This window comes from Mesoplodon bidens (genome assembly GCF_964165515.1).
Source record: "Mesoplodon bidens genome assembly, chromosome: 13".
Taxonomy (NCBI): Eukaryota; Metazoa; Chordata; class Mammalia; order Artiodactyla; family Ziphiidae; genus Mesoplodon; species Mesoplodon bidens.
This window is the reverse complement of record NC_138169.1, coordinates 6,724,312-6,751,562: the sequence shown is the minus strand read 5'-3', so window position 1 is coordinate 6,751,562 and position 27,251 is coordinate 6,724,312. Positions and strand designations below refer to the sequence as shown.

General features: G+C 52.0%; 2 protein-coding genes across 4 annotated transcripts in view; one reads left to right on the top strand and one right to left on the bottom strand.

The window, feature by feature from the left end:
* Window positions 1-12,027, top strand: part of DNAH10 (dynein axonemal heavy chain 10) — a 149,779-nt gene extending 137,752 nt beyond the window's left edge. For both annotated transcript variants that reach the window (XM_081252370.1, XM_081252371.1), the window contains 14 exons: window positions 523-627; window positions 1,016-1,170; window positions 1,715-1,869; window positions 3,481-3,664; window positions 4,290-4,490; window positions 5,186-5,395; window positions 5,531-5,626; window positions 6,347-6,518; window positions 7,126-7,257; window positions 7,440-7,651; window positions 7,743-7,910; window positions 9,897-10,077; window positions 11,007-11,152; window positions 11,638-12,027. In XM_081252370.1, the coding sequence (XP_081108496.1) occupies window positions 523-627; window positions 1,016-1,170; window positions 1,715-1,869; window positions 3,481-3,664; window positions 4,290-4,490; window positions 5,186-5,395; window positions 5,531-5,626; window positions 6,347-6,518; window positions 7,126-7,257; window positions 7,440-7,651; window positions 7,743-7,910; window positions 9,897-10,077; window positions 11,007-11,152; window positions 11,638-11,784 (2,264 nt within the window). In that variant the 3' untranslated portion in view covers window positions 11,785-12,027. The remainder of the gene's footprint in view (window positions 1-522; window positions 628-1,015; window positions 1,171-1,714; window positions 1,870-3,480; window positions 3,665-4,289; window positions 4,491-5,185; window positions 5,396-5,530; window positions 5,627-6,346; window positions 6,519-7,125; window positions 7,258-7,439; window positions 7,652-7,742; window positions 7,911-9,896; window positions 10,078-11,006; window positions 11,153-11,637) is intronic.
* An 863-nt stretch (window positions 12,028-12,890) lies between these two features.
* The window catches only part of CCDC92 (coiled-coil domain containing 92), a 30,086-nt gene continuing 15,725 nt past the window's right edge, over window positions 12,891-27,251 (bottom strand). For both annotated transcript variants that reach the window (XM_081252915.1, XM_081252914.1), the window contains 3 exons: window positions 16,873-17,019; window positions 16,242-16,283; window positions 12,891-14,221 (listed from right to left, as the gene is read on the bottom strand). In XM_081252915.1, the coding sequence (XP_081109041.1) occupies window positions 13,443-14,221; window positions 16,242-16,283; window positions 16,873-17,002 (951 nt within the window). In that variant the 5' untranslated portion in view covers window positions 17,003-17,019 and the 3' untranslated portion in view covers window positions 12,891-13,442. The remainder of the gene's footprint in view (window positions 14,222-16,241; window positions 16,284-16,872; window positions 17,020-27,251) is intronic.

Genomic DNA, 27,251 nt, shown 5'->3' with positions numbered 1-27,251 from the left:
TCCATGGCGGCTTTCACGGTACAATGGCAGAGTTCAGTAGTTATGACAGAGACTGTTTAGTCTGCAAAGCCGAGTCGATTTACTCTCTGGCCCTTTATGGAAAGTTTGCTAATACCTCTTCTCCACTGTAAGAACTTTTGCTTTGAGTCAGGCAAATGACCAGCGCTTCATTCAGAAGGTGGCTCTGAACCTCCATCGTACGGTCCTTCATCTGCTTGGGGGGGACACCCCCCTCCTCTTCCCACAAAGGCGTGGTAAGTGCCGCCTGGAGACGTGACCATTTCAGATGCGTACGAGCGAGGGTCACTGCCTGTTGCACTTGTGGGCATGACGTGTCAATTGAGCTCATAGTTTTTGCACGCAGGTGTTCATGGGCACCAAATGCAAAGACAGCTAAATGCAACTAACTGTGCAGTTGAGGTGCTTCAGTTCATTTCTCTGAAATTTAAGCATGGTGTGCATAAGAAACCCTGTGTTTAAATGCATTTGTTTTATCCAGACCCGTCTGTTGTTTCTCTTCAGGGTTGTTTGAGAGGCACAAGTTACTTTTTTCTTTCAATATGACTGTCAAGATAGAACAAGCAGAGGGGAGAGTCCCCCAGGAAGAATTAGATTTCTTCTTAAAAGGTAATGAATTTGCCTCGTTTCATGCTTCCCAACACCCTGGACCCACGTTGCACATGTGTATGAGTTTGTTCACCAAAACAAACAACAGCAGCAATTTGCCCTCCTTAAAACTTGGCTTCCAATAGCACTGCTTTAGTAAATATCTCAGTTGACAGTTCCAGCCTCAGAGATAGTTCCAGTTAATTCAGAGCAGCTAGCCTCTGCCTTAAGGCCGCCCCGAGGCTGGAGTTACGGACGGTGACAGGGGAAGCCTAACCCTCTTCTCTTTCCAGCCCCCTTTTGATAAGTGGATTTTCCCCCAAAGTGAGGGAAGCCCAGGAATGGAGCTGCTTACTCTTCCCTGTGTGTTGGTGTCGGCTGTTTACTTCTCTTATCCTGTTGTGATTAGGAAACATTTCCCTGGAGAAAAGCAAACGGAGAAAACCCTGTGCTTGGTTGTCCGACCAGGGATGGGAAGATATCATTCTTTTATCAGAGATGTTTCCAGACAACTTTGGGACCCTTCCTGATGATGTGGAGAAACATCTGACCGTCTGGCAGGAGGTGAGCAAGTGTCCTCTTTCTCCTCCTTCCCTTCCCTGCGTGTCAGTCATCTCCACACTTGATCTGCAGCCTAACGCCCTATGAGTGTGAAGATCTGCCTCTGAGTAGCTCGTGCAGAGTGCAGCCGATGCCCTCTAACTCCCTGGATGGAATTCTCCTTTATCTAGTTCAGCTAGTTTTCTGGGAGAACTATCCATCTATCTCTCCATCTGTCTATCTATCCATTTGTCCATCCATCCATCCATCCATCCATCCATCTGTCTGTCCATCTGCCTCTATCTGTCCATCCATTCATCCAAGAAACTTTTTGAGCATCTGTGGATGGACCATGTCCCTTGATGGGCAGTGGGAATTCAACAGTCCATAAGACTCAGTCCATCCCTTCCTAAAGTTCAGAGTTTGGGGGGTAGAAAATGACAGATCTGACTAGACGTGGCCTATAGATTTCATCCCTTTACAGGGGCTCTTGGGACCTTCACATAAAAAGGGGGGCCTATATCATTTCTCAGTTGACGCCAGCATGGATGTTCTTTGCTTTTCCCAGTGGTATGACCTGGATTCACTTGAGCAGTTTCCATTCCCCCTGGGTTATGATGACAACATCACCCCTTTCCAGAAGTTGCTTATTTTGCGCTGTTTCCGTGTGGATCGGGTATATCGGGCCGTGACTGACTACGTGACTGTAACAATGGGAGAGAAGTAAGTGAGTTGTTTGTGTTTGCTTGGCCCTTTCTGTGGGGTAGAATATCTAACATCACCCCTTCCTGGACTCACGGATGGCAGTGGGTGGCCAGCTCCAGAGAGGACTGCCTTTGAGCATGATTTGGTAGCCACTCTAGAGCAGCGCTGTTTAAGAGAAATACAATGTGAGTGACATATGTAATTTCAAGTCTTCTGGTAGCCACATTCAAAAAGAAGCAGGTGAAATTAATTTTAATAACAGTTATCATAAGCATATAAAATATAATATATTAATATATAACAATATATAATATACATATAATATTTACTAATAATAAGTAACTGTATTTAATTATTAAATGATACATATGAACTTATTTACAAAAGAGAAACAGACTCACAGACATAGAAAACCAACTTATGGTTACCAAAGGGGAAAGGAAGGGGGAGGGATATATTAGGAATTTGGGAGTAAAATATACACACTACTATATATAAAATAGATAAACAACAAGGACCTACTGTATAGCACAGGGAACTATACTCAATATTTTGTAATAACCTAGATGGGAAAAGAACCTGAAAAAGAATATATATTTATATTATAACTGAATCACTTTGCTGTATACCTGAAACTAACACAACATTGTAAATCAACTATACTTCAATAAAAAAAATAAATTTATAAAAAAGGAAACAGTCAAAATTAATTTTAATAACAATCATCATAAGTTATATATATTAACATATCATATCATATCATATAAATAATATGTATTAATAATTAATTATATTTAACTCAAGTATTAAAATATTATCTCAACATGTAATGGATTGAGATATTTTGCATATTTTTTTGATATTAAGGCTTTAAAATCCTATGTGAATTCACATGTACAGCGCATCTCAGTTTGGACTAGCCACACTTCAAGTGCTCAATAGCCACACGTGCCTGATGGCTCCCATATTGGTAGCTCTGGAATCGAGGGTGAAGCCGGATGGGTAACTTAGGGTGACAAACTCAAATCTGCCCCCATGGCCGGCGGGTGATGGAGAGGACCGAGCGTGGCTGGACGAGGACGTGGGCCCACAGGAGAGGTCAAGGCCTGGCCAGCAGCCCCTTAACTCCTGCTGACTGATGCCAGGTGGCAGCGGGGACCCAGATCTCTGACTCTTCAAAGGAAACTAGAAATTTGGATTTCTACATGAAATCTCCCAATCGTTATGTGCTGGCAACTAATTTTTAAAAAATCTCAAGATGCAGGCCATTCAGGACACGCCTGTGGAGCCGCCGGTGTGGGACCTCTGGGTTCAGTGCCCAGGGCACGTCCACCTGGAAGGCCGGCTTGTCAGGAGGCATGCAGCTCAGTACAGGTCTCCTGAACCCCCCAACCCGGATGTACCGGGCCGTGCAGAGAGGTCCCCATCACCCAGGAGCTTATTACCATCCAGTGAACGAGATGTGTGTAAAAACTGGATTCCAAAACAAGGAAGGCTGAGCAAAGAGCCATACCAGAAGAACAGTCAGAAGGTTCTGGACACTGGGAGGAAGAGCGCTGGTTGGACTGGCGGGCCCCTGCCTGGCGCTGTCCTCCCGGGAGCGTTTTCCAGTCGTGTTTCTTTCTCCAGGTACGTGCAGCCTCCGATGATCAGCTTTGAAGCCATCTTTGAGCAGAGCACACCCAACTCGCCCATTGTGTTTATCCTGAGTCCTGGCTCTGACCCTGCCAGTGACCTTATGAAATTAGCCGAGCACAGTGGTTTTGGAGGGAACCGCCTCAAGTTCCTTGCCATGGGTCAAGGTCAAGAAAAGGTAAATTGTGGTTGGAAGGAACAAGCTGTAAGTGTGGGTGAGGTCACTGTCCCCTGTTAGGAATGAATTAACGAATGTTTGGCTTTAAGCCAAGAGTACCGCCCCCCCCCCCCCACACACACACGAGTGCCATGCATTTCCGGTCTAGGGAGCAGTAATCAAATGTCGCCGCGATGACAGTGTGAACAGTAGTGTAGTTCTAGAGCTAACCTGCTGTGATTGCCCAGCCTGGTACCGTCGGTATGTTCTACTGTTTCCAAAGCCCTTCCACATCCAGTTTTTATCTCCCTCAGCCCTTGCAAGAGCCACGTTTTGGATCAGGGCTGTCACTGCCCCAGTGGCAAGGCCAACTGGTCAGGGGGCAGGTGCCACTGAGTCCGAGGTTGGAGCTCTGGGGGCTGAGGGAGGCCAATGAGTGCAGCCCAGCGGACCCAGGTGGCCCCGGAGGAAGTCGAAAGGGCTGCTTCTTCAAAGGCTCCCTCTGTAGCTCCTGGACCGCTGGCTCCTCTGTGGCTTCTGCTGCAGTGGCCAGTAGCCTCCTGGTGCTTGCAGCGGGTCTCTGGGAGAGCACAGGGTGGTGTGGCAGTGGGACGCCGACTCTTCCTTTCTGTCTCTGTCGGAGCAGGTGGCCCTCCAGCTGCTGGAGACGGCGGTGGCTCGAGGGCAGTGGCTGATGCTGCAGAACTGCCACCTCCTGGTCAAGTGGCTGAAGGACCTGGAGAAGTCGCTGGAGAGGATCACCAAGCCCCACCCCGACTTCCGCCTGTGGCTCACCACGGACCCCACCGAGGGCTTCCCCATCGGGATCCTGCAGAAGTCCTTGAAGGTCTGGCTGCAGGACAGACAGACAGCCCACGGCTCGGTTCCTTACCTCACTCCCGTTTTGCTGTGTGCGTGTGTGTGTTTAGGATAGAGTTGGGACCCCATGGACACCCCCCCCCCTCCCAATTCCATTTCTCCCTCTCCCTTCAGAGGTAAGCACTGTCCAGAATAAGGTGACAATTATTGGGTGACAGGGATGACTCCCAGGCCCGTCTTTATCACTTCTGCATGTTCTCAAAACAATTTCTGGGTTAGTTTTCATGGACTTCACATTTATCCTTTTCAACTCTAATGATCGGCCCTCCCACAGCCCGCAGAACTGGAGCACTTGTGTGTGTAAGTTTCAAGGAGTTTACCTGCCCTGTTCAGTTTAGTCTCTGGGAACATTTTGGGGAATGGTTTCATCATCTCTCTCTTCCTCCAGGACAGGGAGAGGGAAAAACTTAGCTACTTCTATTTTACATTTGAGGATCCCATGGATCAGAGGAGGTTAAAAGAGCCTTCCTGGGGTCCTTTGATGAGTCAGGGCAGAGCTGGAACAACATCTAGTTTTGAACTCATTCACGTGGGCCCTTGGGAATAGGGAAGATAGCTTTGCAAGGACGGAGGGAAAGCCAAGACGCCTGCAGTCTGCACGCTCTTCAGAGCCCTGCTCGTGGGCCTGGGGTTTCCGTCATCATCGGTCTTTGCTTCTGACAGGTTGTCACCGAGCCACCCAACGGGCTGAAACTCAACATGAGAGCGACGTACTTCAAGATCTCTCCTGAGATGCTGGACCAGTGTCCACACCCTGCTTTCAAGTCCCTGGTCTACGTGTTGGCGTTCTTCCACGCCGTGGTGCAGGAGAGGAGAAAGTTCGGGAAGATCGGGTGGAACGTGTACTACGACTTCAACGAGTCAGACTTCCAGGTGAAGAGGCGGCTACTGCCTCTCCCCGGGGACACTCCCTCCTTAGTTGTTCCTGCCCACGTTTTCAGAACATAGTCAGAACGCGAATGACTTGATGGGTTTTCGGATACCCAGGACTGTGCCTCCTCTTTTCAGGTCTGCATGGAAATTCTGAACACATACTTAACAAAAGCTTTCCAGCAGCACGACCCTCGGATCCCATGGGGCAGCCTCAAGTACCTCATCGGGGAGGTAGGAGCATCCTGGGCACCCTCTGCAGGCCCCCTGGGGTGGGCTGGGCTGTGGCCTGGTGCCCCTGGTCCATGGCCCCTGAGCCTTCTGGGACTTCCCTCTTGCTGCTGCCCGTCAGCTGAAGGCCCCTGGGTCTCTGTAAACACCCCCCCGCCCCGGTTCATCACCCTGTTATTCTTTGTCCTAAGTGAGCGACCTTCACCTGGGAGTTTGGACTCATCGCCCTGGGGACTCATGTTCCTTGCTGAGGATGCCTCAGGCATGTCACTGGAGCCCTGCTCCTGTTCAGCAGGCCTGGAGGTCCACTCTGGAGGCCACGACCTTATACAGCGCTCGTGGGAAAGCTTCCCCGGAGGCCTGTGTGTGGCTCAAACAGAGACATCACTGTTCCAAACCCCAAAGCGGCTGCTGGCTCCTCGGGTTATTTCGTTTGCTTGTCCGCTGTGTTCTGGGGAGTTGGCCAGGTGCACACTGGCTCCCAGCACTCCATGAGGACTGCTATCACCTTGGGCTCTATGAGTCTGCACACAAGCCCTCTTGTATATAGTGGCCCAAAGGCTGTGCAAGTCAGCACGGTTTGAGCTGTACAGTGGCCGGGCAGCAGGAGTCTCACTAAGGGCGCATCTGGGCTTGACCTTGGACTATCCGCTGGGCGTGGGGCCTCAGGGCCCGCCCCGTAGGTTCTGGGTCCTGGCTGGCTCTCACTCTCTGTAATGTCAGGTCATGTACGGAGGACGGGCCATCGACAGCTTTGACCGGCGTATCCTGACCATCTACATGGATGAATACCTGGGAGACTTCCTTTTCGATACTTTCCAGCCATTCCACTTTTTCCGGAACAAGGAAGTGGACTACAAAATCCCCACGGGGGATGTCAAGGAAAAATTTGTTGGTGAGATTTCTCAGCCATTAGAAAGTATGTTAAATGTTTGATTCTAAGGGAGCCCGTACATTTCAGCTGTTCTGGTTTCTGTGGTTGGCTTGATGGTTCTTCTGACCCCTTCCCTGGTGGGACTCTTTGACTGCTCGGGGGTGTTTTCTTATGCTTTTTAGCAGGGCCCAGTGGGCTCTTCCTAGCCTCAGAGCTGATGGAGTTAGTTCAGACTTCCTGTCCTGGAATGATGGTAAATATGTCAGAATCTCCCTGGAAGGGCACAGTGGCCCCTGGGAAAGTCACTGAGCCATTTTCATAAAAGATACACGTAGAGGAAGTTCCCTGGTGGTCCAGTGGGTAGGACTCTGCACTTTCACTGCTGTGGGCCTGGGTTTGATCTCTGGTTGGGGAACTAGGATCCCGCAAGCCGCGAGGCCAGGAAAAAAAAAAAAAAAAGATGCACACAGAACGGTATCGAGCATGGTGGTGTAGAATTCTTATTTTAAAAGCACGTCACCCTCTCAGAGGTGGAACGTAGTCTAACGTGTCTGGGGACGTCGAGGCTGTGGGCCCTCAGGAATCGGAGGTGGCACGGCGGTGTAACCGCTGTTCTCTCTCATTACAGAAGCCATTGAGGCCCTCCCTCTGGCCAACACGCCTGAAGTGTTTGGCCTTCACCTCAACGCTGAGACTGGATATTACACTCAGGCAGCTCGAGACATGTGGTCTCACCTGCTGGAGCTGCAGCCTCGGACGGGTAAAGTCCCCCGCAGAGGACTGTGCTCATTGGACTGGGGACAAAGGGCATTGGCATAAAGCGCTGCTTCGGGTTCTGATGGCTTCCGTACTGTTGGTGCCCTTCTGAGAACCAGAAGGCACAGGAGGCCCCAGCCCTGCACTCAGGTGCCTTGCGCTCTCTAAAAAGTGTCCTGATTTCAGGGGAATGCAGCACTGGCATCAGCCGAGATGATTACATTGGCCACGTGGCCAAGGACATAGAAAACAAGATGCCCGAAGTCTTTGACTTGGACCTGGTCAGGAAGCAGCTGGGGACGGCCATCTCCCCTACCTCAGTGGTGCTCCTGCAGGAGCTGGAGCGCTTCAACAAGCTTGTCATACGGATGTCCACGTCCCTGGCTGAACTTCAGAGGGTAAGCCTGTTCCTCAAGTGCTACTTCCTGCCTCGGTGGAGTGCTCGGTTTTCCGCTAGTCTTGCCTGACTGCTCTCGATTCCATAAACAGGCCTTGGCTGGAGAAGTCGGGATGAGCAGTGAATTAGATGATGTAGCCAGGTCCCTCTTTCTCGGGCACATCCCTAGTATCTGGAGAAAGCTTGCGCCTGACACCTTAAAGTCCCTCGGAAACTGGATACCCTACTTCCTGCGGAGGTTCAGCCAGTACACGACGTGGGTGAGTGAGAGGCAGCGGCCTGCGTGCTGGTTCAAGGCTTGGCCTGGACGCCCTCAAACCACTTCCCGACCCCTTCTCCCCTCCCCAGCGGTACCTCTGTCAGGAGCTGACTGGGTGCCCTGGAAATGGTCTCAGACTCTGCAAGCATATCTGGCTTTTTTTCTTTTCTTCCTTCCCCCCTCCCTTCCTTCCTCCCTTCCTCGGGAACTTCCCTGGTGACCCAGTGGATAAGAATCCGCCTGCCAATGCGGGGGACACGGGTTTGAGCCCTGGTCCGGGAAAATCCTACATGCCGCGGAGCAGCTAAGCCCGTGAGCCACAACTACAGAGCCTGCGCTCTAGAGCCCAGGAGCCACAACTACTGAGTCTGCTCTCTAGAGCCCTCGAGCCACAACTACTGAGCCCGCGTGCCGCAACTACTGAAGCCTGCACGCCTAGAGCCCATGCTCCCCAACAAAGAGAAGCCACCGCAAGGAAGAGTAGCCCCTGCTCGCTGCAAATAGAGAAAGCTCACGCACAGCAACAAAGACCCAACCCAGCCAAAAATAAATAAATAAAATAAATAAATATATTTTAAAAAAAGAGAAGACTTTGAAGCATACTATGCACAACTTGATTTATCCGTCTAAGAGTCTCTCTTGGCAATTGTTCCATCTAAGTACATCCAGACGTCATTCCTTCTAGGCTACTCCATCTCACAGATATCCCGTATGCTTTCCCCTGATGGATATTTAGGTGGTTGACATTGTTTTTTCTGTTTTCTTTTTGGATTTTTTGTTTTGCTAGTACAAACAACATTCTGGTGCACATGCCTTTGGAGACTCATATGAGTATATTCCATGGGTACAATGGAAGAGTTGGATCCGAGTGTGTGCATTTTAAATTCTGACAGCTCTTGTCAGATGGTTTTCTAGAGAACTTGGAACTGCAATGTACGAGAATGATTATTTCCTCACCTCTCTGCAACATGGTTGGGTGTGTTCTTAATATTTTGGATCTTTTTCTCCTTCATAGGTAAAAAATATCAACTATGTTGGTTGTGTATTTCTTTAATTATGGGGAGGCTGAGTGTATTTGACACGTTTATAGACATTTTGTGTTTTTCATCTTTCATTTTCATTTTTATCAAGTTCTCCACCTTTTTAAAAAAATTATTTATTTATTTATTTTTGGCTGCGTTGGGTCTTTGTTGCTGTGCGCGGGCTTTCTCTAGTTGCAGTGAGCGGGGGCTACTCTTCGTTGCGGTGCTCAGGCTTCTCCGGTGGCTTCTCTTGTCGCAGAGCATGGGCTCTAGGCACATGGGCTTCAGTAGTTGTGGCTTAGTTGCTCCGCGGCATGTGGGATCTTCCCGTGGGATCAAACCCGTGTCCCCTGCATTGGCAGGCAGATTCTTAACCACTGCACCACCAGGGAAGCCCCTCAAGTTCTCCACCTTCTAAAATTGATTTTTAAGAGCTCTTTGTACATCAAGGGAATTAATCCTTTTGTCTGCTGGTGTTGCAGATATTTCCCCAGCTTGCCTTAAGCTTTTTGATTTTGTGGTATTTTTTCCATAGGAAAGTTTTACATTTTAATGTAGTCAAATAGATCAGTCTTTTCTTTTATGGCTTCTGGGTTTTGTATTCCCCACTCCAAGATTCTGAAAACAGTCACTGGAGATTTGATTTGTACTTTGGTGGTTTATTTATTTTTGTTTTGTTTTTATTTTTTTGGCCTTGCTGCGCGGCATGTGGGATCCTAGTTACCCAACCAGGGATCGAACTCACGCCCCCTGCAGTGGAAGCGCTGAGTCTTCATGTGGTGTATTTTTTATATTTAAATCTTGGCTCCGCCTGGAGTTTGGCGATCCAGCTTGTTTTTCCCAGTGGGCTGCCAGTTGTCCCAACACCATCTTCCTGCCCCTAACGTGAGCTACATCTTCTGTCATCTTTGACCCTGGCATTGGATGGCAGCCCCAGGCTCTCACCAGCTGCCTTCTCTCTCCAGGTCACCGAGAGCGAGCCCAGAGTGATGTGGCTCTCGGGGCTGCACATCCCAGAATCCTACCTCACGGCCCTGGTGCAGGCCACCTGCCGGAGGAACGGCTGGCCGCTGGACCGCTCCACCTTGTTCACGCAAGTGACCAAGTTCCAAGATGCAGACGAAGTGAATGAGCAGGCGGGACAAGGTACGGCCAGCTCCCTGCGGATTCATGGCCTCTCATGTAGGGTCTCCCTCCCCAAGCCACCCTCAAAAGGGCTGAGCACAGTGTAGGCCCGGAAAGTCAGACTGCTGCAAACACTGGCCATGTTTGTGTGCTGTCCACGTGGGGCTTGACATCTCTGAGGGTGTGTCCAGATGTTTCTTTTCCAGTTTTTCCACTGAGACGTGGGCTGATGTCAGGGGAGAGCTGAGCCACACTCGCCCAGCTTGTCTGTGGGGAATAGGCTCCTAGGTTAGAAAGAACTGGATCGCCAGGTGGCTTCCCTGGAACCCATGAGGGCCCGGGGGCATGGGAGCCAGAGAGCAGGATGGGCTAGGCGGGAACCGTTCAATTGTGCTAGAACGTCAAGTCCCTTAGATACTGGTTACTGACTGTGTGAACTGCGGCTGGAAACTATGGTTTCCCGGGGGGTCGTGTCTTAGAGGACATCTCGCTGCAAGCACAAAAGCCCTCTTCAGCTAGCTTAGGGAGAGGGGGTTTATGGTGAACATTCAGGAGCGCTCAGTCCCCTTTGTAGAAGGCCAGCGAGGTCTCAGAGGGACTGGCAGTGTTGGGGTGGCCATGGTGCCAGCTGGGGCCCGAGGCCAGTTAAGTCTGTGGGCCTTGATGCCACATTGCTGGGGAGAGGCGACCACCCCTCTTCCATGGCTCTGTGGCCATATGGAGCGTCACGGGGTGTCCAGGGTGTCCCATCTGGGCTCTACAAAAGGAGAGTGGGTGGGGTAGAAATGGCGGCCACCCCTTTTGGGAAGAGGCCGGGGCTGTGCCTGGGGAAGGAGAATCAGTTAGTTACCCTTTTGTTTGTCCATATGCGTACCTGCTAGAGCTGCCGCACGCACGGCAGAATGACACTTGCCTCCGCCTAAGTCCGGCTGTCTTCCTGGTGCCTCTAGGATGCTTTGTCTCAGGACTGTATCTAGAAGGCGCTGACTGGGATATAGAAAAAGGATGTCTGATCAAGAGCAAATCTAAGGTGCTGGTCGTCGATCTGCCCATCCTGAAGATCATCCCCGTTGAAGCCCATCGCCTCAAACTGCAGGTGAAAGGCCGCCGCCTGCCCGTCTCCCCTCTTCTCCTGACTGGAGTTAGACACCAGGTGGTTTCCAAGAGTCTTGCCTTTTAGCACAGGGGCTCTTAACCTTTCAGGGCTGGGGGAAGCCTTTGAGCCACGTCCTGGGGGAAAAATGCACGCGTGCGCATGCGTGTGTGCAGAGCCTTGCGGGGGCGGCACGGGTTCAAGGTGGGAGGCTGTGGTCCAGACCAGTTTGAGGAGCGGCGACTCCCTTCTGGTGAAATTCTGCGCGCGTTGCGTGGATCAGAAGGTAGCTACATCCGGTGTGGACGGCAGGCGCCCCTGTAGGACGGCCTGCTCTGCCAGCCGACCCCGCTTCTCATGGGTGTCAGCAGAGCCCGGCACCTCGCGGGGCCCCTCCGCACCCTTAGCGCTTAGACGAGCCTTCGCCCTCCCCGGGACCCGCGCTCCCCTCTGCCCGCGCCGGCACCTCACGCCCCTTTCCTGTGCAGAACACTTTCCGGACGCCCGTCTACACCACCTCCACGAGAAGGAACGCCATGGGGGTCGGCTTGGTTTTTGAAGCCGATCTCTTTACCACGAAGCACATTTCTCACTGGGTCCTGCAAGGGGTGTGCCTCACCCTGAATTCTGATTAACCCTCTGGGTGAAGAAAACGGCCCGAGGTTCTACGTCTGTGGCCGGCAACGGATGTGCTGGGAATTCGCGAGGACTTCTTGGGGCCTCTCGAGGCAGGAGAGTGGTTGACGCTGATGGTTTTCTTTCATGTGAAATCAGCCATTTATATCTCTTTCCATGTAAGTTAACCTGAATGGTTTTATTTTTTCAAACTTTTAAAAAAAGGATTCTGTGGTATTCAAAAAGTAAATTCAAAAAGAGCATTTTAAGACGTGTCGAATTCGCTTTTCCTTCTTAGGGGAACCACTCACGCAAAACTGCCTGGCATGTCGATGGCACAAGTGACAATTCTAACGTAAACTGTCAAAGGCGGTTTTTTGATAGTCCGGGTCTGTTTCGGCAGACGCCTCTCTGGAGCGAGGGCTGCGTGCTGGGGCGCGGGATAGAAGGCCGAGGCTGCTGCGCGGAGGCAGCAAGGCCCCCGTCCCTGGGCTCATGAGGCCGGAGTCACCCACACCCTTCCAGAACTCTCCAGCCTGGCTCCCCGGGCGCTGGCCTGGCAGCGTGTGGGGTGAGGGTGCTGAGCCTGGTGTTTTGATTCCTGCGTGAGGCTGTGAGGGGTTGGGTGCAGACGTAGAGCCTGGAGGACCGGCGGCTACCGGGCGTCGCGTCCGTTCCTCCTGCGCACCTGGGGCTACTCCGGCCAGGCCCGGCCGGGGGCGCGGAGCGGCTTTACCCTGCGAGGGAGGAACGGGGCTGAGCTGAGCGCTAGCGGGACACGAGGGCGAGGCCAGTCACGGGGACAACTGGCTTTTGCTAGAACCGCCGAGGCGCGGAACGTTCTAAGGGAGGGCTCAGGGCAGTGAGACACGGCAGGGGACTCGTCCTTCCGGAAGTGAACCCCACCCCGGGAGGCACCCCTGGGCGAGCCCACTGTCTGGGCAGCAGTTACTGGGGGCGAGGGGCAGAAGCGGGCGCTATTTCTTTCCCTCCCACTGTCCCCCCCCAGGCCCACCCTCGGGCGGTTTAATAAAAGACACAAAACAGAAAGAAGGCAGGTTTAGAAAATAAAGTTTGTTGGGATCTTGAACATTTTGGATAAAACAAAAAACAACACACATTCAGGTCGTGGTGATGAGTGACGTCATCTTATTTAGTTCCCGTGACTTAACATACATCTGCTCGGTTATCCGTGCCGCCCGCCCCCGGGGGAGGGTGCGTCGGGAGGTTACGGGGGTCTCCTGGAGGGAGCAGGGCTGCTCCGGACAGGCCGCCCTGGAAACGGGAGGGATGAGGTCAAGGTCGTTATGTGTTGCTCCGACTTTAGAATTAGGCGTGTGACTATCTGCTGTCGTTAACGTCGGGCAGCGGCGCAGCCTGCGGCCCGTGCTTTGTCCGCGAGCGCGCTGAGATTCCGCCGAGCGGGGCTGGAAGCAAGCGAGTCGGCACACAGGTGTTCGGCCGCAGCGGTTAGTAAGTACGGACTCTGCAGCAGGGACACGATCGTGTTTCGGTGTCGGTCGGAGGGCAAGGGGAGCAGGAGAATAATCTGTTGACAGGCGTGAAAACAGTTCGGCATGCATGGGAATTGCAAAAGAAAAGAAACAGGAGGTGCGGTGAGTTCTTCCTAGGAGTGATCACAGTGCCTCGAGAGCGCGGGGAAGGGTCGCGGGGGCCGTCACACAGTTCTGTCCGTCCCTGAGTGCTTCCTCGCCACCTTGCCGCCTCCGTTCACCTGGTCCACCGCCAGCGTCTCCACCTCGGGCGGGGCCTGCGCCGGGGTCACGTGGTGGATGCGGTGCGCCACGCCCACGTGCGCCTTGTGCGGCTTCTCGCGGGCGGGGCTGGGCTGCTCGCCGGCGCTGCGGTCCGAGGCGATGGGGGGGATGACGAGGGGCCGCTCCTTGACGAGGTGGACCTCGGCCGACTCCCTGGCCAGCAGGAACGGGGTGGGGTCGGGCATGGCGTCCACCGGCTCCCGCAGGAGCAGTTTCCGGCTCTCGGCCCCGAATCTGTAGACCTCCTCGAACTCCGGGTGCAGCGGGGCCGAGAGGCTCTTCTTCATGCGGCGCCGGGGCGTCTCGGGCAGCCTGTCCTTGGGCGGGGCCGGCTTGTAGCTGGCCAGCGCGGGGCTGCCGGCCGGGCCGCCGTCCGAGGTGCCGCCGGAGCTCAGGAGCTTCCTCTTGGTGGCGTGCAGCTGCGACGTCAGGTAGGCGATGGTGCCGGCGCGCTGCTCCAGCTCGCTGCTCAGCGCGCCCAGCTTGTGGCTCTTCGCCTTGAGCTCCTCCAGGTAGCGCCTCTCGCGCTCCTTGATGCTGTTCTCCAGCACGGCGACCATCGCGCTCTTTTGCTCCAGCTCCGTCAGCAGCTCGGTGTTCTCGTCCTCCTTCAGCTTCAGCTGGGCCTCCAGGTCTTCACATCTTTTCTTGAGTTCGCTGCTTCTCGAAGATCCGTCTCCTGGAAGGACAAGCCGAGGGCGCGGGGTGAGAACCCGAGGGCAGGGCGGCCAGGCCCTGGGGGGGCAGGGAGACCTTCTGTGCGGGGATCGGGGGTCTGGGCCGGCCTCCCCTCCCCACGGTGGCGGTTCCCCTGGCCAAGATGGGTGCGGTGCCCACAGGCCACACGGAGGGTGGGACCCCCGTCGCTCATGCCACCTCCGTGTCCTCTCCCCCCAGCAAAGGGTGGGAGATCAGGTGGTCTTTGAGGCCCCATCCAGCTCTCCAGCTTATTGCATAAAAGGATGTCTCCAAATTTCAAAAATGCTGACGTTAAAATGGGCAATTTCAGAGTATTAGACGTCTCCAAAGGCTTAGGGTTAAACTGTTAGCAGAGCCATCTGTCTGCGCCATTCAAAGCACGGTTTGGAAAGGCAAATGTGGACTTTCTTTATGTCTAAAGCACCAAAGCTCTGAAATTGCAGAGGAGACTGGATGCCAGGCTGCCACCTCTCCCCCGACACAGGTCCCCTCTCTGCATCTCTCAGAGCACGGCATCCTTGGGCCTGAGCTCAGGCCCTACCTCGGTCCCTGGCCTGCCCCTAACACCACACAGGCCGCCCTTCGGCAGGACTCTCCCTGGCTGTGCTCGTGCCGGTGCAGGGCAGCTGAACGGGGCGGGTGGAGGTAGGAGGCCCTGGTGGTAAGGCCGGAACCAGTGTTTGTGGGTGCCTCTCAGATGAGGATGCTGGTTCAGGGATGTTAGAGAAGCTGCCGGGCAGCTCCTCGGAGAGCCGAGTCTGCGTGTGCTACTGTAAGGCAGTGCTTTCCACCACTGGGCGGGGCACCAGGCCCACCCGAGAGGCTTGCGCTCAGCCCCCCACAGGAGATGCCCCATGCCAGCTGTTACCACGAGCCCCTGATGAGGGGCCGGGTTGGTGGGCGGGTGGCCTTGGGACTCAGGGCTGAAACCACGCCTGGAGAGGATATAGGGCAAGAATGGTGTTTCTACAGATTAGCGTGGGCCCAGAGGGGACAGGAAGTAAGGACAGCCTGATTTCGGTGACATGGATGGCAGGGGTGCGGGCTGGAGTCCCCGACTGGAGGTGGACATCCTGCTCTCCTGAACCCCTGGAGGCCCAGTTCCTGGCCTAGGGGCTGCGGAGGGGATTCCTGGTACCCCTCCCCCGTCCCCAGGCCCCTCATCCACCACACACAGGAAAAGGGGGTCCTGGCTCCTGGAAGGTACGGGTAACGCAGATGGAAAGTCAGTGCTGGATGGTGCTCTCGGGCTCAGGGGAACAGTCACGAGGACCTAGACATGCTCGTGAATAGTTACTGCTCATGTGAGGCCTGTTTAGAAAAAGTCACCTCGACTCAAATGCGGTTTCTACACTTTTAAAAGCCTCACCCTGTTCTGGGGAGCAGCTATTTGGGACAGGCCACAGAGGCGCCGGCTTCTGTGTCCTCCGCCCCAGCTGCCATCAGGCTGATAGTTTTGGGGGTCCCTGAGGATTCTGGTTTTGGGGGAGCATTTCTGGGACTAGAGTCTAGAGAAAGACCTTCAGCGCTGCTCTGGGGGCCACCCATTAATGTGACCCCTCGCTCAACCAGTCTGTAGAGAGCACACACTTTGTGCCAGGTCCTGTGCTAAGCTCTACGGACACAGAGGAGGCGGGACCCCGCTCCAGCTCCTCTTTCCTTCCGGTTTGAATCACATCTATTTCTTGATTACAGAAGGGACACATACTCACTGTAAAAAATCAGAAAACCCAGAAGAACACAGAACAGGTATTCCAAGTACGTGTGTCAACCAGAAGGAAATAAAAGCGCTCACCTCTCCCACCCCACTGACAGCCCCTCGTCACACCGAGGGGTCCAAACTGCCCTCCCACCTTTTCTCAGAGAGCCCTGGTCACACGTGCAACTCCCCACAGCAAGTGTGTTTTCTTCTACGTGTGTCATTAGTGAAAACAGGTGGACCAACGTGTGCCTCAACAGGAAACAACACTGGCACCAGCTTTTGGGAAGGGAGTTCTTACCTGTCTGATCCGAACTTTTAAGTGTCAGCTCATACGTTAAATCTAAAAAGGAGATCATACGCATTAATTTTGTATGATTACAGTATATTTCAAAACCTTCATCAACTCTGAAAACGCACAACCGATTCGCACGACCAGCCTGTGAGTCCTGCCCGGACAGGGCAGAGTCTGGCAGCGTTAGAGGCAAGAGAACAGCAACTACCGGCGGCCACTGTCCTCACTAGGGTTCGGGGGGGACCCGTCTTCTCCCTAACACACACGCTGCACCCACAGTCAGCGGGCAGCCTGCTCTGGATGTCACACTTGGTCATCGGTGCCAAGACGCACTGTCAATTGTAACCATTGCATTTGGGTCCTTCAGGTCCTCAGTATGCTGAGAACTGGCTCTACAGCTTTACTCGGCGCGTGTGGCCTTGGCAAAGAGGGTGAGGGAACGCATTCACATGGACCCCAGCGACGACAGGGTTAGCCAGAGAGAGGGAAGAAGACCCCCTCCTCACTCACCCTGCACAGCTTTCGAGCCAGCCAGTGCGAGATGACCTCGATGACAGGTCCTGCTTTGCTCTGCAGCCCTGGCAGGCCTGGGACTGTCCCCCGCCCTGGTCCCCGGGGCTCGCTGGGGCCCCCGTACCTGTGCAGTGTTGCTGCAGCCGCCTGATCTCAGCGTGCAGCCCCTTGAGCGTGCTGGCGTGCTCCCGCTGAAGGAACAGGAGGTTCTTCTGCGCGCTGTGCAGCTGGTTCTCCAGGTTTGTGGTTGCCATGCTGACATCCAGATGACCTGCGGGGGACACAGGGCTTGGTGGCTGTCCCCGACAACGAGGGTCTCGAGGTGGCGGGCCGGAAGAGGACGCCGCCTGCCCTCCTTGGCTCTGCGGGCTGGGGCGCAGTGCGAGGCCCCGCTCCGGATGCAGAGGGCTCCCCGACTCCAAATCCTAGGCTCTCCATGGGCTACCCGACTTCAACAGACTGAGACCAAAATCTCTCCTGACAGATTTACCTGAGAAGATGAAGCACCGGCTGCCTCCTCTCAGGAAAACCGGGCGCAGGGAAGTGGAATCTAGAGCTGGCAGGCCAGGAGGAGGAGGACGAGCATGGCGTTTCGGAGGGAAGCCCCCAGGACCTCACAGAGTTGAGAGCCCCCCAATTCCTTTTCTCAGGAATTTCCTGAGAACCATCTCACGGGGCCACGTGGTGGCTGCAGGCGTCTGGAGGCCGGACCTAGACCGTGCCATCCTCCATCCCCCCCCCACCACCACCCCCCGCTGCCAGCTTCCATCCTCCATCATCGGCCAGTCGCTCAGGGCCTTCACTGTAACTCGAGAAATGTGGCGAAGTCAGTCGGCCATTCTGTAAAAGCTGGCCCAGTAATTCAAGACGCCTTGCACGGCACTGAAAAAGGCTGAGGATGAAATGTGGATTATTTGCCTATAAATTATTCCTGTGAATACAGAGCCTCGGGTGCCTTTTTCCTAGTCTGCTGGGCCAACGAGCGCCCCCAAAGGAAATAACCACCTCTCAGAGGGCTTCCGGTGAGCGGGTGTGTGGCAGGGTGGCACGAGGGTCCGCTCTGGAGGTGGCAACACGCTGGGCGACACCAAGCACTCTCTGTTATCCGTAAGCCCCGCAGCTTACAGATATTTCCACCCCAGCTCTGGAGCTAAGAACGGCGCGTACCTGGGACCCAGGACTCGCGTTTTCATTCACACGAGGAGGCTGAAGAAGGAAAGTGAAGGAGTGCAGAGAATGTGCCAGACAAAGCCCGGGCGAAGGGTGCACACGGACACGTCCCGGAAGGGACACGCCTGCCGGGGGAGAAGCTGGCGAGAGACAGCTGTGACTAAGAAGACACAGAAAGCGCAGTTCTGGGTGGAGGTGTTCACTGCACCTTATTACAGGAGGCGATCTGGCGAAGTGTATGTGGAGCCTTAGAATTTATCTTCCCTCTGACTTAGTGGTTCCATTTCTAGGAATCCACCAGAGGGAAATAATGACCTCTGTGTGAGAAGATGTAGCTAGGAGGACGGTCATTACAGTGCAGTTTACAGTCAGAAAAGACCGGAAACAACTCAAAATCCAGTCAGAGGGAACTGGTTGAGTAAATACAGGATCATTCCTATGGAAGGAAGATCAGATTTCCCCGGGCCTTGAGCTCTGCCTCCAATCTGGCTGCAGGCCATGCCAGAGCTGAGTTTCCATCCACCAGATTTCCACAGGAGCGAGGAAGGTTTCCGCCCCCAACTGTCTCCCTGCTGTAGCCACAAGTCCCTCGTATGGGGCCGCCGGGCCAGACACTAATTCTAACTGGAGCTCCACGGTGCCTGAGGTCCCGACCCTGTGTGGTCAGCACGTGGCCTTGGGAGGAGGACGCTGACCTAACAAAGGAGCCAGCCCGGAGCGAGGCAAGTCCAGGGCGGGAGCTGTGAAGGGCTGCAGAGTGTCCGAAAACCGGACAGCCTCGACCTCAAACGGAGGCAAATGCAGGACCGCTCCTGGAGCTTCTGGTAGAGATGCCCACGTTTACTCCTCAGCAAACCTGAGTCGGCCACTCTGGCAACAATTCCGTTGTCTCACCGGGAACATCAACTCCTAGGCGCTGCAATGGGCTTGGCAAGTGGCAACGCCAGAGGAGACGCCTTGTTCTCCTCTTTAGAAGGACGGACCCAAATCTGCGCTCCTGGTGGCTAATGGAATAAGCAGAGCCTGTGTTTTAGGGGTTTGCCATTGACGAGAAAGAACAATTTACATTTGATCCAGAACTTAGTGGGTCTGGAAGGGTAAAGAAAGAGCCGGGTGTACAGTCACCCCCTCGCTGCCCAGCGGCCTGGAGCATCCACCGCTGCGTCTTGGTGACCCTACTTGGAAAACAGTTCTCAAGTCCACTTGTTTTTCTCCATCTCTACACCTAAGCCACACCACCCTCACCTGAATCGCTGCAGAATCCTCCCTCTGTCCTTTGTCGCCGCCTCGATTCCGTCCCCACATCGTAGCAGAGTGATTTTCACAGAATCTTCAGGGGCTCCCACGGCTCTGAGTGAGGCTGGTCCACATGGGCCCAGGCCTGGCCCTGTGCCCGCTGCGCTCAGCTGCTCAGTGAGCCTCCAGGGCCTGGGCTGGGCCTCGCCTCCACACCCCGGGGTCTTGTCTTGGGCTCTTCTGCCTGGAGTACTCCTCTCGGGTCCTCCCTTGGGCCCACTGTTCCCGTGAGCCGACGTCTGCGTGTCCTTTACTTCTCGGCCCAAGTTCACTTCCTCCCGGAAGCCCTGGCCCCCAGGCTGGGCGAGGTCATGTGCTCTAAGCCTTCATGGCCTGCCCACAACTAGTTAACGGTCTCCCGCCTCCACGTGCAGACTGCAGGCTCGGTCACTGCTGTACCCCAGGCCCTTGCACGGTGCCTGGCACCCAGGAGGCCCACCGCCAGCACCTGCTAACCCAGTGGGCCCCAGCGCCGGGTTGTCCAGCGTGGGTGCGGCACCAGGGGAACTTGAGGCCTTCAGGGCTGAAGAGCCTTTGTTTCCACGAGCTTCTGGCTTAACTTACAGGCATGCTTTGCACAAAGAAAGCATGATATACTAAAACTGCAAAACAGTTTCATCCGGCACTGATGGTACAAAATGAGGTGTGGCCGAAGCCAGAAATAAATATGGGTTCTATGATCTACCATGGGGGACAGGGAGGGGAGTGGAAAGGTGGCCTCAGCAGGCACCCCAGTCCCATCACAGTTTGGTATTAAATTTTATTTGTAACAAATTTAATATGATTTAAATAAGTACTCACATTCTAACTGCCTTGGCGAGTCGGCGAGTTGAATGGCACTAAATCTGTAATTCATTAATTCACCGTCATAACTACAGAAATAAAAGCGTGCCCTTGAAGCTTCCCATTAGCCTGGGCAGGCGGTCTGGGGAAGAAGGAACATGAGGTGAATAGAGGAGCGTGATTATATAATGTGCAAAGCCGGCAAGCGAGCTTTGACGGCCCCGTTTGGAGCCCTGACAACCAGAGGACAAGGGTTTTTCAGCCCCGTGATACTCCATTTGGAGGTTGGTCTCTCTTCTTCCACACTCTATGCTGACTTAAAAGGCCCGGAGGAGGAGATGCCATCTGGTTGTTGGATATACATGCACGAGACAGGTCCACTTAGGTCCAAGGAAACAAGTCACACCTCCAGATGGGATCCAAATTACTACAGTATTTTCTCATCAGCTCAAAAGGGTACAGAGTGTCACTGACTTCCTGAGGACGGGGAGCTGCTGCTGCTTCAAAGAAGGTGATGGTTTAATGTCTTCGCATTAGTTGCTGATGACATGGAGTCACTGCAACGACTTAGTCCTTCCCAGAAGCTGACGTGAGTGAAGCTACAGAAGCATCCTGTTCAGGCCAAGGAGACACAGCTGAGAGATGCAGATAATATGGAGGAAGGGATGGAGTTCGTCCTGGGAGGCTTGATTCAGAATCTCTGGCTATGGGAGCCAGAGACATGAAGGAGCATTCACGACCCCTCCCTGAAAGGGTCAGCGTGATGGATGAAGGTAAGATGCAGGCGTCTGCCGCAGATGAATAATGCCTCCTGCTTGAGTAAAAGGCACTCGGGCCCCCTCAGCTGTGTGTCAGCCAGTAGTGCAGGGCGACACCCATCAAGCGTGGATGACAAAACACTGCACTTTCCCTGTCAAAAGGGCGTATACTACATGTTGTGGGCTCTTTGTATTGCAGCTTTTTGTCTCGAGGCAATCCCATTTCGTTTCTCAGTGTCATCAGGAGCCATCGGCAATTTTACAGTTATTTGCTTGGTCAAAGGCAGCGTGGTCTGGGCACGGGCCCTCTTCTCTCCCCGGAGATGCAGCCCTCACTGCGGAGGATGGGGCTCCAGCCACGGCAGCAGCCAGAGGGCAAGCCCCACCCTGCCCACTTCCTCCTGTGGAACCCTGGCAGAAGCAAAGGGCGTGGGCATCTCAAAGCAAGACCACCTGTGGGGCAGGTTACCTTGATCGTGATTCGGAGGTTAGGCCACATCCATGTTTTTTCCCGTGGCAAATTCACTAGAAATTAAACTTCTGTGAATTTACTCTTCCCTCTATATGGTCAGAAAGTTAACACTTGAAAAGGGCCAAGTTCTGTAGAGGCTGGCACCTGGCCGAGACGGCTTCCCGGAGCCGGGAGTCAGGGATACTAACATCACCTCGTGGTGACAACATGCTTTTAATGACGGTTCTCAGAGAGACGTGAGGACCCCGACCTCACTGGGTCTGCTCTGTATCCGCATGAGGACAAATTGCCTGTCAGTAGCTCACATCCAGTTCTCAACCTAATTCAAAGTAATGTCCTTTCCTCCCTTTCGGGACACTAATGTATAAATAATGACATCATGATCTTATTTATGGACCATCTCCACTTGCGCGAGCACGAAGTGCTTCCCCATCACTTACACGTCGTTTGTTCTCACAAACACCCAAGGAAAAACAGGAACGTCCTACCCACGAGTGAGAACATAAATCAAGGAACGCTGCATCTGAGCCTTGAGGCTGCTCCTAGCCCTCAGATCCTGTGGGTGAGAATCTGGAGGGCGGGGGTGGGCTTCAACTTCAGGCAGAAATTCAGATGCTTTCCACAAAGCATACGTACGATCTCTAGTGCTCTGAAGCTGAGGGGGGAAATGCGCACAGGCCACTGCAGCAGCCTCTTGGCGGGAAGGGATGCAGCGTCCCCCCAGCGGAGCGCTGGACGAGCCTGGAGCAGCACTGCTCAGGGAGGTGGGATCCACCGCTCCCTAGGGTCCAGGCGGGACAGTCAGCGACCGGGAAGGCTCTGCTGACCACCCAATACGGCAGAAAGACTCACCGGCAAGTCTTGCGTTTTTGTTTTTTTTTTTTTTGGCCACGCCATGCGCATGTGGGATCTTGGTTCCCGCTGCCTCGTCCCTCCGACGCTCTTGGGGTCGAGCCCCATGCTCCCGGTGGCCCTGCCTGCTCAGCTGCCCGCCCCTGCCCCGGCCTCGCCCCGTACCACGGGCACTGCTGCCCTCTCGCCCCTGGCGTCTGCCGCAGCCCCGGCACGGGGCCTCTGCACGCTGGTTCCGCAATCTGCACTGCTCTTGGCAAACCACCTCCCGCCGCCCTTCCCGCCCCCGCCCCCGCCCCCCCATTCTGCCTTCGCGTCTGAACTCCCGACTTACGTACGGGCTTCAGTTACTTTTATACGGCTCCCCGATGGTACCGACTGGAGATCTCAACAAGAATTACATGGCATTAATCAAAAAGCACTGCAGCAGCACTGATTTGAACATGACCTCATCCTGTAATTTCTTCATACGCCAGAAACAGTGTTTTAAAGTATCCCTGGACCACATTTCTTAGACTAAAAGAAATGGAGTATCTTTGATAGGAAAAGGTCTCACCATTTAAAAATGGGACACTTCTTTGTTCCTGGGCAATCAAAAGTAGACTTATCTTTTCTCTCAACACAAAGCTTGTGGAAATAGGGTAATAGTTTTAGAATCTGAAAAAAAAAATAGTACGCCCAGTACTCACGTGGTGCTGTGAATTAGTTATAAGAAGCTATTTTAGATTCTAGTAATGAATAAGTTATAACCCATTCACATCTGGTTCTCGTGCCGTGAACCGTCAGGATGACTGGCGTCCCACCGCCTCTGCGCGTGCTCGGCAGGGCCTGGGACCTGGCAAGCATCTTGTGCGCAAGGACCTCTGTGGCTTTTTTTGTGGGAACTTTCTGTGGAGCCCTGGTGTCCTTTAGCTGAAGCACTGTCATGGAGTAAATGAAGGTTGGCCAGAGGACAAAGGCAGCAAGTGTAGTGATTAAATGTAAGAGGAGAAGAGATGGTTCCCAGCAGGGAGGTGGTGTCCTAAGTGGATTCATGGACTCGGGAAATGTTGAGGGTGGCAGAGACCTTCAAAATCAACTATTCCAACACCTCTTTATTTCAAGATCAAGAACCTGTGGTCCAAAGAAGATTCGCTTAGCACAATGGGATTAAAAAAAGAGCAGAATGGCCAAAGTCTTGAGGTGCTAGAGTGTTTGGGGTTAAATCTGAACCCTATCTTGTCACCTAAACCATCGTAATATCTAACTTAAAGGGTTAAGTGCTAAATGCAATCACTTATGGTGTCTGGCATGTAGTAAGTGCTCAATAGTTGTTACCTATATTATTTTAAGTAAATATTGATCAATATATAAATACTGTTTACTTAGTCCCACACTAGGGTATTTCCTGAACATCATCTAAGTGTGGAAATGAGCTAGCAAAGGATTCCAGTTACTTCCAAAGAGGGACACATAAAAGCAAACAGAAGCATTTTCTGCTGGCCTTTTCCATTTTCACTGGACAGGAGCCATTCAGGGAAGCGAATAAAGAGAGTCAGGCAGAATCAGGCGCCCTAAGGGACAGTAAAACCTACTTCCTACGTTGAATCAATCTATAGTACTCTACAAGAAGCTAAAAAAAGGTCGAAGGCTAATTAGGCCATCAACTCTCAACCCAAAATACCTGCTTGTAGGAAAGGAAACTTACCATCTCTGAAAAATGAAGCCTGATGTTCTTCTGAATTCACAACAATCCTAGATAAACTGTTTTAAGTTGCACGACCCTGTTATTTCTACCTGCACGTGTATTTAAGAAGTTCAGCTGGTAAGTTATTTGAGAATCCCAAAGAGTTAGGACACTAAGAAAAAGGACAGCATTTCAAGGAAGCATCAGCACTCAACAGTCACTCCAAAAACATTCTGGTAAAAAGAATGGACACCATTAAAAAGTGGAGGTAAAAAAACGTTGAAAGCAAAAGATGCAATTATTTTTTTAAAGTGACAAAAACCTTGTTTATTAATCACTCTTAAGCAATTGGGATATTTTTAAAACTAATACAATAGGCGGGTCAAGAGCTTAGCACAGGAGTCGGAATCCTGGGCTCCAATTCGGACTCAGCCACATTCGAGCGGCAGCCTCTCTGTGCCCTCACCTTTTTCTCCCATAACGTGAGGAACAATAACAGTACCTACAAGACATAGTGATTGGAGGGATAAAATGAGCTATCTTAGATAGAACACTTAGCATGTGTCTGGTCTACTGTGATAAAGTGGTAACTGAACTAAATTTGCACTCATCCAAATGTGGAAACTTTGGATGGAGATGTTTTTTGGGGTCCTGTTCTCTGTATGGGTGGGCAGTGCGCATCATCTTTTAATAGTTGGTCTCTACAAGAGGAGAACGCCAGTAGAAACCAAAAGAAGAAAAGCATCTTTTGCAAGATAACCACCTCACAGAATAATCTGAATGTCTGCCAGTGAGGAGTTAGCGTGGCACATCTGAACTATGATATCATTAGAAATGATAATGTGGATCTATATTTATTGACAAGGAAATACATCTATAATAGGTTAAGTCAAGAGTATATTAAAAGCTGTATATATATTTTTGTAGATACAAGTAGAGAAAAAAATTCTAGAAGTATACACAATGAAACATTAAAAGCATTTATCTCTAGATGGTGGATTGTGGGTGATTTTTACTTTAAAAAAATTCTATTTTGGTACTACCTAAAGCTTCTTTAATGATGAAAATATATTACTTTATAGTCATAAAAAAATATAAAGCAGTTTCTCTTAAAAAACATAACCACTAACTATCCACTAGCGAAGTGGTATCATATGTTTTAATGATGTTGTTCCAGGGTAGTCTTGGGATGCTTTACCAGAACCAAGAAGAATTAACGGGAAGGCAATTTTTATAAAAGCAACAATTTAGTGTCTCTGAGATATGCAGAAAATGATCATGACGAGCCCTTGAGCACCTCCCCACCCCCATGCCTTGTACATTCCTGTAATTCTCTGACATTATCCATCATAAAATACAAGGCTCATCAACAATCCTTTAGACACTGACAGCCATTTCCTTCTGAAAGAATGTACAGCCTAACATTAAAGTTGTAATAGATGTGATTAGAGGCATCAGCAATTAGGGAAATGCGATATGTGGTTGTCTGGGAAGGCTGCAGTCACTGGAGGCGTACGTGATGGATTTATGAACCGTGTTTCTCTGCAGTCTGATTATCTCATACTTTAAGAGTTTCTATTTGACTTCTATTTAAAAACCATGTCACGTGTCTGTACACTGGTAGGGGCTCGGTCCCTCTGTGTGAATACGTCTCGGGAAGAAAGCAAGTCTGTGTTTCAGGTTGTCTAAAAGTGCCTCCGAGTGGGCTGTGGCCAGGTAGAGAAACACACGCACTCCCACAGTCTGAAATCATACGGTACCTTCTGGGAGTGCCCAGGGCCTCCCAGAAAACTGGGCGACTTCATGGCCAGAATGCTCATGCCCTGTGGCAGACCCCACCCCAGGAGGCAGGCGCACCAGCACCCCACCTCCTGGCTGTGAGGGGCTGCCATCCCGGGCATCACGTCAGCGCACAGTCGGCTCGGCACTCCCCGTTTCAGGGAAGTTGCTTCTAGGGCAGGAGGTGGCCAGGTGGCCGGTGGGTCTGTGGTGGCGCCACTTGGCCCTTCCTGCTCTCCCTGCATCCTCCTCCTGCCCTTTCTGGGCAGCCTCCAGCTGACTGCCCTGCCCACCCCCCAACCTGGGATCACCCAAATCGCCTCATTTCAGAAGCGAGGGCAGGAAACATTTGCTTCTAAAGAGAGACGCCATTTGTGAGCTTCTGACAACCTTGTCATTTACCAAGATGATCCTGAGCCAATAATTTAGGGACATATAAAATCTCAAGACTTAGCACACAAATACTTCTACTGAGTGATATCTGCCTTTAAATGGAAAGGAAAATGAGCAGGTCATATCTGATTAGTGTTTCCGTTTCTACATCTGACTGTGATTACTGCAGATTTTAATTGTCTGCTGGTTGATAACTAAAAGGTATGGTGACCCAAATGCCAAACTGTCCTTTCACACGGATGAAACAGGAGCTACTTCTTAAATCTTAGCACTCGATGGTCACTACCCTAAACTGTATTTCCGAGGCTGAGATGTGTGCACTTGCTTTAAAAATCTCTCTCTATATGGTTTGCCAAACAGTTGAACCATTTCCATTGATTTAACTGATAGGGCTTCTTTTATCCATCTTGTGGGCCTAATTACAGTATAGGCCACAAAAAGAAGGAAAGGTATTATTATTATTATTATTATTATTATTGGCCGCACCGTGCAGCATGTGGAATCTTAGTTCCCCACCAGGGCCAGGGGTCGAACCCGTGTCCCCTGCATCGGGAGCACGGAGCCTTAAATCACTGGACTGCCAGAGAAGTCCCCGGAAAGAAAGGTATTATTAACCAAAGCTCTATACGCTTTAATTTAGCCATACTTTTCCTTTATTACTTATACTAAAGTAAACTAGCCGGTTGTTTCATTAGTGCTAATAGAACACATTTAGCTAAACTCTCACTAAGCATCTAAGATGATCACTGATAGAGAAAAGAGACTTTATCCTCGTGCTATTCTAGAAAGAACTCTGCCCGGTTCCAGCCATGTCATCTTGGACAGCATTACAATTTGGCTAGACAGCCAAGCGAAAACAAGACATCTCCCAACTTGCCCTTCTACGAAATGGGCCCACACGAGTTATTTCAGACAAGTTTAAAGATGAAGGATAGTAGAGAGCTTTGAGATCATTAAAACAGCCCAACAGCAGTCAACTCAGCGACTAAAGGAGCCAGGGCCAAGCATTCAGTTTTAGTAATTACATATCCTCTGGTGATGAGTGATCAAATATTTTTATGGGACTTTTTCCCCTATGGAATAACAGCTGGAGTACAAATATTTTTTTAAAAAGATAAGCCTATTCTTTTAAACAGGCATTTACCTGGATCTTCGTTTCCTAGAACTGTTTTGGTGGCTGCAGCATGTCCACCTAAGGGTGCTGGACCTCTTGATTGTCCACCTACTGCTCTCACAGCCCCGACATAGATTATCCACATCTTTAAGAGTTTCCTTTCTCTGAGCTCCCTGTGCCATGTAGGATAAATGAGGCACGTCTACTGATGACGTTTAGG